The 11,626-nt window shown below is 51.1% G+C and overlaps 1 protein-coding gene across 1 annotated transcript; it reads right to left on the bottom strand.

Annotated features, from left to right (window-relative positions):
- Positions 1–2,429: 2,429 nt before the first annotated feature.
- On the bottom strand, positions 2,430–9,412 carry RHBDD2 (rhomboid domain containing 2). The gene is made up of 4 exons (XM_069791381.1): positions 9,226–9,412; positions 7,663–8,064; positions 7,136–7,286; positions 2,430–4,915 (listed from the first exon to the last, which is right to left on the bottom strand). The coding sequence occupies exons 1-4, from the start codon at positions 9,374–9,376 to the stop codon at positions 4,483–4,485; spliced, it is 1,137 nt and encodes a 378-aa protein (XP_069647482.1). The 5' UTR covers positions 9,377–9,412; the 3' UTR covers positions 2,430–4,482.
- Between the last annotated feature and the right edge of the window lie 2,214 nt (positions 9,413–11,626).

The raw sequence follows: 11,626 nt of genomic DNA, 5'->3' as shown, positions 1-11,626 counted from the left end.
AGGGGGCACCGACCCCAAAAAGCACTGGCTCTGGGGCAGCGATGCCCAGGGCTTCAGGGACACCCTCTTTCGTGACAGCACCCGAGCAGAGGGCTCAGGGGTGTGAGGCCACCCAGGCACCTGCTGCCACCCACATCGGCTCTGGGATTGATCCCACAGAAGCTCCCCAGGGTGACCCCGGTCCGTGACTGTACCCCGCAGGGTGAACAGCCACAGCATCGGGATCGTGCCTGCCCTGGCCCCGAGGGGATGGCAGGACAGAGTTCGTTCATGGTTTGGGGTCATCGGGCCCATCGGATGCCCAGAGAGGGGACCGGCATTATGGCACAGCCCGTCCAGTTTTGTTCCCTGCAGGGAAGGGGCTGGGCTCTCATCACACCCAGACCAAACGTCGCAGGGGCACAGGAAAGCCCAGCCCAGCCCGCCCACAGGGACCTCTTCGGTCGGTGTTTTGCCTCCACACGTATTTCTCCCACCTGCCGCGGGGCGTGTGAGAACTCGCACCTCTCCGGCTCTCCTCCATCCCCAGCACAGGCTGGGACTGAACTTTTGGCCACAGAGCCTCCACGGTGCCGGCAAACAAGCTGGGACCCGGTGGGACAGCCGCGGAGGTGGTGTTTGGCAGCATCCTGGCCCTGGCACAGGGCTAACCTGGCCCTCGATGCAGGATAAGCGTCTGCCCACGTGTGCTTTGCCACAAATGAATGAACGACAGGAAAGTGAATACAGACCCATTTTTCTTCTGACATCAGTGTCTCCTGCCGGGCATCCCCACACTGCAGTACCCCCCCCTTGCTCCCAGTTGGGGTGGTGATGTAGCTTAGAGTTGGCTCTGCTTCCCCACGTAACCTCAACTCCTTTTATCTCGCACCATGGTGGGTAGTAAAGAGCGGAGAGGAAGGAGCTGGGCTCTCCTGGAGCATCCATCCCACAGCAGGACTGAGCTGTCAGAGCAGGACCACTGCCCTGAGCGCAGGGGAACGGCCAGCTCAGCTCCCAGTGCTTGTCCCCAGAATCTCATCACTCTGCAGTGACCCACCCAGGAAAAAAGGGACAACCCAAGGGGCTTTCTGGACTCACTGTGCACTCTGCCTCCAGGGCAGAAGCAATCCTGACCTTCAAAGAAGTGGTGGCTTTACTGGGAACCCACCAGAAGCACAAAATAACAAACCTTCAGGAACAGCATCTTCCCCAGGGGCAGCCATCCTAGGCTGAACTGGGAGTTTATTGATTTTTTTTGTTTCCTTCCCCCCCCCTGCTTTAGAAACTTTAATTCTCTGTCTCCCCTCCAAGGAAATGACCTGCTATTGCAACATGCAATCAGTAACATTGCTGTGAGCTTAGTTAGGCAAATACCAAAGCCCAACGAGGTGATCATTTTTACGTCCCTCTCTTACAAATTTAATTTCTCTTTTCAGCCTTAGACACATTTGCAAATGTCTCATCCCAACCCCTTCCCTCCTTCCCAGCGACTTCCCTTCCCCAGATGAGGAGTTATGGGTTTGCCACCAGCCCTGGGGAACTAGGACTTGGTTGGACTCCACAGCTGGAGCAGCAGAAGGTCCTCAGCTGATTTATATGACAGTATTTCACTGTGAAACGGCTGCCCTCAGGAAAGGCAGGGAACAGACCTTGCTAGAAATCATCTTTATCTCTACAAACGTCTGTCTGAAGGCCACTGAACACAGGAATGACACATTTCAAGTGACAGGTAGGCACCAGGGCAGTTGTGCAGCTGGACTTGGAGCAGCCCCATGGATACAGTGGAAGCTGATCACAGAGAGCAAGTGATCTGCCAAGGTCACCAAGAAGCTCATGACAGAGCTGGGAGCAGGAGAAAAAAAACCCAAACTGTGGTTTTGTGCCCATCCCACCGTTTCCCATCCCCAGGGCTCACTTGCAAGGCTGTGGCAGTTGCCTTGTCCCAGCATGGAAAGGCTAACGGCTGGTACCTGCTCCCTCGTGCATGAGCATGTCCCCCCACTGCCAGGACCAAGGGGCCCACCTTACCTCCTGGAAAGGGGTTTGTTGTCTGTCCCCCACACCAGCCAGGCTTGGGACTGTTCCCACTGCCAGCAGTGACGCAACGGTGACTCTTACAGGCTAGGGCTTCCTTTACCACTGTAAAGCTGTGAATCTACTCACTGGAAACATGCCATCCCTTTGACGGCTCTGCAGGGAAAGTGAATCTCTTACCAGATCAGCCGATAAGAGTTGGAAAGGAAAAATATCCGGTTTCCAGCCCCACGAGTGTTTTCCAATATGCAGTACCGGTCTTCCCCAGTGCGCGTCCTTTGTCAACAGCCTGGCACGCAGCTAGCACCCTCAGATGCCTGCTGCCTGACCTGCAGTCCCCATCACACCCAGCCCACCACCCGGAGGGGCATGCTCCAGCTCCCCACTTGAAAGCAAACCAGGACACATAGCAGTTTGTCTTTCAGATTGTGTTTCAAGCTTACAGTTTGGAGGTATACAACATTTGCAATTGCTACCAGTCCTCATTGTGCTTCTGCATGTTTCTGGAAAAAAACAGTCATAAAATTCCTAGGTTTACAGAGGAGGATCTCACAAGGAGGAAAATCAAGGCGCTAATGAGAGTGGAGTATCAACATTTCAATGTTATGTCTAGCATTTCTTTCCTGGTATTAAAAACATGCTTTTAAGTTCCAAACAAGCACCTTATCCTGTTTTTGTTCCACACTAAACATGTAACAATGCAATTGCTGTCAGCAGGAAAAACAAGAACATGAAGTCAAGTCCATCTGTGATCCCATGGAGGAGTGAAACAACCAGGGATGAGACAGAGCTGGCTGCCAACTCCAGGCTGGTTCCCAAATTGCTGCATCCTCCTGCAGAAAGCCCCTGCCCAGGGGTGCCTGCCTTTGTGAGCAGAGCTTCTTACTAACGTGCATCTGAGGTCTAAATCCTCAGCATTCACTTCAGTCTTCCCACAAAGCAAGCCCCTGCGAGGTCACATGTAACTGTGGCAGTCATTCCAGAAGGGCTGCTGGAGAAATAAGCAGCTGTATGGCAACACGGGGCTTCTTCAGACGCTGAAAACGGAAAGAGACACATACATGCTTTGGAGCACGCAGCTGCCAATGCTGCCTATGACCCTGGCTCACTGATAGCATGGAAGGGCCCCAAGACTACTGCAGTTTCTGGGGGACAAGTTAGTCACTGCAAGAACATCTCCAAGAGCAGTAATGGCACTTTGTGCTTCAGGTAGCTTTTTTTTTTTTTTTTGAGCACAAAAAAAACCTCTAAGCAAAGGGTCAAGAGCAATAGTTGAGATCCTGGCTGATTTACAGACACAGAGACAGAAGATTCCTCCTGGGCATGGCACAGTAAAGCAGCTACACAGCTGGAAATAAAGCTCAAGTCCCACCAACTCGACCAAACTCCTTCGTTACTGCCACAGGCACCAAATGCTGCATCCTGCTCTGAATCCCTTGCTGAAAACTCCCCTCTCCCACACACCTTTCCACCAGCTCTGAAGAAAACAGAGAGAGAGATTGTGCTAATATTGGTGGGTGAGACATCTAAGGCTGAGCAGTGTGAACACCCCCAGTGGCATTGCTACATTCCAGTTAATTCTTCTAACCCACTGTTAAGGTCCCTCCCAGCTCCTTGGATTTATATACATTTGCTCAACAAATGGCCAAAATCCCCTACTGAAGAATCTTCCACTACTTTGCATGCATCTGAGGTTGCCTTATTCACAAGTGCTGGCAACGCAGGCTGAGCTAGTGCAGTGCTATCAGAAAATGAAGGCAACATGTTGATGCATGCACAGATTGCAGCTAAGAAGGACCTTCAGCATTTTAGAGCTGTGTTTTGGCAGGCAGAAAAGGGTGTTCTGTATTCTGTCCTCTTGCCTCAGCCCTGGTTTAACAAGCCCCCTTCAAGGCACACTCTTAGTGGAGAAGTCATTAGCAGAACAGACATCTGTCCTCCTCCGCTGAAATATTAAGTTATAAACTAAGGTTTCCATGATTTCAACCTCTTTTGGGTCCGAGCTACACCACACCTGTAAACAAGATAGGAGGCTAAGAGCCTCAGTGTAGATAGGACATGTCCTTATTGCTGCAGCCTAGTTAAACCCCAGATTAGTCCAGGGTTTTGACAATTCGGTTCCTAGCTTGAGTCAGGGAGCTGATGCACTGTAACTCTAGTGGCAGTGTGGAAAAAGGCAGCTGCTAAATACAGCAATGAAAAAAAGACTCCAAAAGGATGAGAAGCGCACAGAGGTGATACAGTCCCCATCCCCATTTTTTACATTATCAAAAAGTAAAAAAAAAATTATAAAGTAACTATAATTAAAGTAGCCTGTGCCAGGGGGCAGGGGAATGGCCTACATTGGAGCTACCAACCCATTCCACTAGTCACCCAGATACAGCAAAGATGCCAGCAATGCACTGCTGTGTGAGCATCACACAATGGTCCTGCCACAGTATGAGAGTCCTGCTGCTTTCTGGAGGATCAGCACACCTGCACTCTTGAAAATTCAGCTGAAACAGGAGACACAGTGGCTGCTGGATACCCTGATGCTTGCTGAACCCCAGCCAGGGGGCCCACGCCTGCAGGTGTCTGTGGATCAGTCAGACACACGTGCTGTGGGGGGGAGAACTTGCCCAGCTGGCAGCACTGTCCAGGCGAGGCTCCAGCATGGGCCTGCACGTAACACTCTCCAAAGGCACCTCTGACTTGGTAGGGGGAAGAAGCGAGGCTGTGTCCTGCAGCATGGCCATGCTGAGATCCCTCGTGTCCCGGTGCATGGCCATATCCTGGAGCGCAGCTGTGTTGAAATCCCTGGCTCAGAGCATTAGGGTGCTGCATCTGGAAAGCAGGAATAGCTGGAGGCGAAGAGCAGTAGTAGCTTTGGGTGGGGTAGGCGCCTGGTGCAGGGTTAATCCTGGGCAGGAAGAAAACAGAAGATTACACTGTGTTGAGAACTGGCATTGCCTAATTAGTGCTGGAAGTGCCCTGGGGGTAGATTTCCTCCTGACCAGTGCTCAGAAAGGTCACTGCAATCCACCAGAGAGACTCACTACAACAAGAGAAGCTCTTATTATAAGCAGCACTTAAGTAAAAATAGGTTTACTGGCCTCCCAGGACAGATGTTCCCACTCCCACCCCACCCCAATTCCACACCCACTGAACAAGCACGGTTCTTGACCTGAGTCTCTTTGTGCAAAAAATATGCAAGCCAAACTGCAATGTGCTTTTAAGATTTCCATACGCATCCTCCCTGCCTTCCACTGAACGACACGTCTGCTAAGTTATTAATCAGAAGTCACAGCTGCCAAGTGTTATTTATCAAGAAGCCATAAAGGCCTTTGGTGCGAGTAAGAGCCCAGAGTATAGAGCAAAAAGGGAAGGAGGAGAGAGTTACAAATAAAATTAATCATTCAGAAGCAAGGTCTAGAAACAGCCTTTGCCAACAGAAGGCATGACTCATCCCGCCAAAACGTATCAAGAGAGAGGCAATCTGCCTAGAAGCCAAAGCCTCTGGGACTTCAGGAGTATGGCTCAGCCCACGCACAACACTAAGATGAGTGCTGAGAATCAAGACAATATTCATGAAGACCATGACTGCCAGATTCCCAGCAAGAATAAGAGACTGGCTCATGCTGGGCTTTTGGGGCTTGGATTTTTTTATTTTTTTTATTTGGGGTGTGGTTTTGGGGTTTGGGTTTTTGGTTTGGTTTGGGGGTTTTTTGTTTGTGCACACAAACATGATGTCAAAATCTGGACCTCCTAGAAATGTCTCCTATCTGGTGGCAAGTTGATGCCTGAAGTCTTATGAAAATTTAAAAAAACCCCAACCAACCAACCAACCAAAAAAACCCCAAACCCAAACCATCAAGAGCTCTTACTTGGGAATAAGAATCAAAATAATAAAAATTAAGCCTCAGAAGCACATGTAGAACTTGTGTCCAAGACACAAAGACATGCAAATTTAGCTGCAGAAATGGAAACATCCTAGAAACACCTTCCCACGTCCTGCTTGATAGTCAAATGTTTATGTAAATACCTTTGAGCCAGAACAGTCTACTTATGTCATCTCACCTAAAGAAAGCAGGTTTAGACACAGAGCAGAGATGCTGTCCGCAACAGTTATTAGCAGAAGCATTAGGCTGATGCAGACACAGGCTCAGCATGCAGTGAGACAGTCCCTCCTCCCAAAAGCAGCACTTGCACAGAAGGGAGAGAGTAAAAATACAAATGCTGCCGAATCTGCCTGGCCTCTCCTGCAAGCACTCACACGTTTGAGTGCCCTAATGGATCTGGGGTATGCTCCTGCTGCAGGCAAGGGTTTGTTTTATGGTTTCCCCATGGGTAAGGGCAGACGCAAACACTTGGGAGTGCTTCCACTTCAAAGAACACTTTACAGTGAGCTGATGGCTTAAACAATACATAGAATTTAACCCTTAATAGAAAGCTATCCTTCCTCTGTGAAACTGAAATGACGAAATAGGGAAAAATTTGACCTACATTTCCAAGCTTTTTAGAATACAAGCGAGTTCTCACAGCTTGTGACATACACAAACTTAGAACCATTCCTGAATGCCAGCCACAGGCCCCAAGGTTTCTTTTCGGTAAAGCAATCTTGTCTTGACACTGAAAACATGCATTGAAAGGTCTACATTGAACTTCGTAAGTGACATCTTTAATTTATAATGCTCTGCTCCTACATAAATTTGGACACAACTCACTTCACAGCATTCCTGGGAGGTGAGGTGGGGCAAAGAAAGATAAAGATCATGCCCCAGGGAGCCATACAGCCAGAAACAAATGCCATAAGTCCTAATGTTAGGGCAAAACTGCACAACTTAACTTTCATGGCAGCCGAGCTGCAATACCTTTGCATGTGTACACACTGCCCTTACAGCAAATGAGAGGTCTTTCACCTCAATTTAGCTTTCAGTGAAAGACGTGCTTGAGTTAATGTGTGATAATGTATTAGTCACAGTAATGTCACCAGTGTAACATTAACGGGTCAGTATGTTCCCAACACTCAGGTTATGAACACAACAAGCACAATACAGCTTTTAAAGGCAATTTAATGCCTCCACTTACACCTCAAAATTCCCCTATATTGTAATATTTTCACAGGAACTCTTGTACTTACTTGCTGCTTTCAAAGGCTCTTCTCTCTGCTAAGGACCCTGGGATATATTTCAGCCCTGGTATCCTCTTTATCAGACTGAAAGGGAGCACCCGGTCCAGCTTAGTGCCCACCGACTCCGGAAAATCCAAGCAGAAACAGTAGCCAAGACCATCTGAAGTCAGCAGCATGTTAAGGAGGACTGCAGACAAAACACACTCATTTCTGACACAGCCACACACAATTCCAGTCTGGCCACAAACCACTTTCCCTGGAGAATTCTCCCAGTTTTACCCAGCGCTATCTTCACAGACCATCGCCCTGCTCAGCTCCATGTTCTCTGCGTGCACTAAAGCCACAGGAGAAGCAGAAGCCCGAGGTGAAAAACAAATGCAGAACTGGGTGTGATGAGACCGGCAAAGCCAGTGAGAATTTAATGCAGAGCAAGAGTGCAAGCCTATGCATCTCAGCAATGAGAACCACAGCATGCCCTCCCCCTCGTGAACCAGCGATCCCACTCTGGTTCAGGGCTTCGCATGTGGAAAGGATACAGGCTTCCCCAGCTAGAAGCCCACACAGGTTACTCAAGAGAGAAGAGCGGGGGATAAACCATGCTATGCAAAGCATAAACCACGGCATCAGCACCACTGGAACTCTAACCCCAAAAACCAGAGTCCTCTTCATCCGTGAGCGGGTGGTGGACACACCCAACATAGCAAAAGCTACTGGCATGAATCCTCTGGCATCTTCCACCGCTGACACCTTCGAGACAATGGTCTCGAGTAAGAGGTACAGGAGGGCGGAGAGGACGGCAAATGCGACGGTGAGGAAGCAGTGCTTCACAGTGCCAACGTTCTTCTCAAAGCTGCCCGCAAAATACCAGATGATAATGGCACCGCAGGTCAAGGATATCAGGTCATCGTAGACAAAGATATAGGTAACTAACCTGTGAACTGAGCACACCAGCATATTAGAAAGGCAGAGGCAGCAATGAATTTGTTTTAAACCACTACAATGACATGCTTGAGCAGAGGGAGAGTGAGCCTACAGGATTAATTAATAGCTTTCATTTCTATCCTGGTGTAGAAGAGAAGGAACTCGAGGCCTTTAAAACCAGGCATAAATAACCAAATAGAGTTAAAACAAGTGCTATCTTGGGTATCGCAGACATATGGACTGACTCTTGCTACTTCCTGGGAAGCTGCCTGGAAAAAAGCAAGAGTATCTGTAGTAAATTTCAGTCTCATTAAAGAGAAGGCAAGAGATATAAAAACAACTGTTATGGTAACTATGATTTTTCTCAAAAGATAAACACTTCTTAAACTGCTAGAAGGCTGGTTTTTCTCACAAAAAATGCCTGGAGGTTATCAGACCTTAGAAGTGTTCCCAGGCTCTGTGGTTAGCTGTTCTCCTGGGCACTCAGTGAGGACTGAGGCAGAGTTCTCTATCTCCCTCCCATCAACCTCAGTCCCATAGCCAGGAAAACAGCAGTCGAGGGCATAACCTGGTGCAACCTGACCGTCCCCCTGGAGACATACGAGGAGATGGCGGAATTCACCCATCAGCTCAGCACTGGACTGCTCAAAGAAATCGCTGCACGGGGGCAAGCAGGAACATGGGAATTAAAAGTGTGATAAAAATAATTTTGGGAATACCACAGGGACTGAGGAAAACAAACCCCTCAAGCTCCTAACAGCATACGCCCTCTCTGTATAGTGTCAAGGGCCCTAGATGGGGACGGAGGGGAGAGCAGCCTGCTATAGGGGGGCTGAGATGGATGCCCAGCAGGCTCGGTGCAGGTCAGGGGAAGTGCCTAGAGAGGGGGGAGCAAGGGGCACAGTGCGGGTCATGGGGAAGGCCCAGAGAGGCGGGCCACGGAGGGAGCAGCAGGCTCGGTGAGGGACTCGAGGAAGTGCCCAGAAATGGGGGGTGAGGAGGGGGGGACCAAGGGGCTCAGGGCAGGACACGGGGCAGGCCCAGAGAGGAAGGAAGCAAAGGCTCGGTGGGGGATTCGGGAAAGGCCTGGAACGGGGGACCGACGCGGGGACAAGGGGCCGGCGAGGCGGAAGGACCAAGGAGGCGGCGGCTGCTCCACCCCGGCGACCCCCGCTCACCTTCCCCCGCGCGGAGGGCGGCGGGCCGCAGCGAGGCGGCGGAGGAGGAGGCGGCGGGGGCTCCCGGCAGCAGCCCGGGCGCGGAAGCTCCGAGCGACAGCAGCAGCGTCAGGGCAACGGCGGCCGGCGGGCGCCCCCACCCCGCCGCCATGCTGCCGCGCACCGCCCCGCTTCCGGCCGCCGCCGGAAGGCCTGGACCGTTGCCGTGGCAACGCGAGGCGCTGCGGCGCCCCCGTTACCATGGAGACGGGCGGGAGGTGTTTAGGTCCCCCCCCCCCTTTTGAAAAATTTTTTAATTATTATTATTTCTCTTTCCAGAAGGGAAAAATATCCCCGGGAAGAGGTGTGAGCTATCGCTGGAAGCCCGCCCCAGGCTGGGTTACTGCCGGCCCTCCGCCACCCACAGCCCGCCCGGGGTGCGGGAGGCCCTGCCGGTCCCACCGAGCCGGGAGGGCCCCGGACACCCCCGTCCGCTCCCCGCTGCCGTGGCGCGGGGTTAGGCTGCTCGGAAGGGCCAGGCGTTTCCCTTCAGGTGTGAGGGATGGAGGTGGAGAGGAGCGCCCGCACCGGAGCTGCGTCTGCCCACCCGCGCTGGTGGAAATGGAGGGGATGCGCAAAGACAGGCCTCCTCCATGTCAGTGCATTACAAACCAGGCTAAACCTGCTGAAACGGCATCAACTTTGCTGTTCGTCTACAGCGTTGTGCACTCACTGGCTGAACACCCCACTGCCTGAAGGGAAGTGGCAGATGGAGAGATGCTCTGACATGGGAGCCCCTCGCCCCGAGAAGCTGCTGCGTGAGCAGAGGGATGTGCAGGAAAAAAGTGAGAAGCAGGGAGAAATAGAAGCTTTACTCCAAGGGCGGTGAGAGGCCCCAGCAGTGAACGGAGGATGTGGCTCCTCTTGCCCAGCTCCTGGTGCTTGGACACAATCCCGCTCGCCAAGAACAGTTATGTGGCAGAAATGCTCCCCTGCCACCGGCTCCTCCTCCAGATACGACCCCAGTCGCAGGCTGCTGGCTCAGGTATAACAAGAGATCCGTGAGGTCTTGTCTACATGGGAAGGATCAGAAGAAACACATCTTCCCACACCCCCTCTGATTTTGCAAAGTAGAGAAAGTGTTTGAAGCAGCTGGGATCTCTTTCAGCCAAGGGTGATGAGCAGAGGGGTTTAGAGTCTGACATCTTTTTCCCAGCCCAGCTTCAAAGTTTTTGGTTGGGAGCAACGGGAGAGCACAGCACAGACCTATCAGCAGGCAAACAGACACGTCAGCTTGTCTCTCTGTCCCAGTTAATGCCATCTTCCATTTATGAGAATCCTTCAATCTCTGAGGAATGTAAAGACACTGACAGGCTCTATGCAGAGCAAAAGATCCCCCCACCTCCCCTGCCCTGCCCCTGCCTATGAAGCATTGTTTGGGATCTGCCCTAATCCCAACAGAGCATGGCAAAGGCAGCCTTTGTGAGAGGTCCCAGGTTGTCGCAGGCATGGGAAGACTAACAGCACGGGAGAAGATGTCACGGCTGGAAGAACTGAAGTTTTTCAAGGGGAAACCGAAAGACAGGGAGAGAGCTCAACCCCTTTTTTTAATTAACCATTCTAGTCACTGCTTGTTTTGCAGAAACTTATTTTAGGCTGTGGCAGTGGGATTTGCCTCCCGCTGCTACACCCAGGGGGGAAAGAAACAGCCCAACTTATTTGCAGATCTGGTCAATCCATTCAGCCGAAATCAGAGAATGCTCTTCGCTGCCTTTAAAAAATAAAAACCAGGGTAAAATCTCACAGCGCTTGCTGTTTCCCCAGCTGATGCATGCGCAGACTGTCACTAGACAGAAAGTGTGCAATGGTTAACTTGCCCTCTCTAGCTCTTGCAAGAAGGTAGCTTGATCTGAAACAAGAAATATGACTGCTCAAAAACAATCAGATGAAATAATCAACGTTGTTTTTGCTGTCATTTCAGTTCACTCCTCATTAATCTTCCTTTCTGAAGCAATGTCTTGTTTCATATACTTGCTTCCCAAGATCACGATCCCTTTTCTTAGCCATTCTCCAAGTCAATATTTGGCTTTTTAAGATAGTCAGAAACCCTGGCTAACCTGGTTTGGTTTTTGTTTTTTCCTCCTTAGGACCCAGATTTTGGATGTTTTCTCTTAGCACCTCACTTCTTTTCCTGGCTGCACACACCCAAAGCATAGCGAGGACTTCTTCCCTCTCGGTCGTCCCCCCCCAGCTGCTGTTAATTTTGGCATGGTGAATTCTTTTTTGGAAAGCCTGAAACATCCTCAGGCCCAAATGATGATGCACAATCGGAGTGCCGAGAGGGAACCGGGGGGGCCGCTGGTGCGGAAAGCCGGGCGTTCGCCCGGCCTTCCGCACCAGCGGCCCCCCCGGTTCCCTCTCG

The sequence above is a fragment of the Haliaeetus albicilla genome, chromosome 9 (assembly GCF_947461875.1).
Source record: "Haliaeetus albicilla chromosome 9, bHalAlb1.1, whole genome shotgun sequence".
Lineage (NCBI taxonomy): Eukaryota > Metazoa > Chordata > Aves > Accipitriformes > Accipitridae > Haliaeetus > Haliaeetus albicilla.
The sequence above is the reverse complement of the archived record's forward strand: the minus strand, read 5'-3'. Positions and strand labels throughout refer to the sequence as shown.

Bases quoted from the DNA above. Each gene is read 5' to 3' on its own strand.
- RHBDD2 (XM_069791381.1), bottom strand. From the start codon at position 9,376: ATGGCGGCGGGGTGGGGGCGCCCGCCGGCCGCCGTTGCCCTGACGCTG. The intron at 7,287-7,662 runs GTATCCTTTCCA...TGCTGACTTCAG, and splicing joins GCTTCTAGCTGGGGAAGCCT to ATGGTCTTGGCTACTGTTTC. The intron at 4,916-7,135 runs GTAAGTACAAGA...CTTCCTGCCCAG, and splicing joins AGAGCCTTTGAAAGCAGCAA to GATTAACCCTGCACCAGGCG.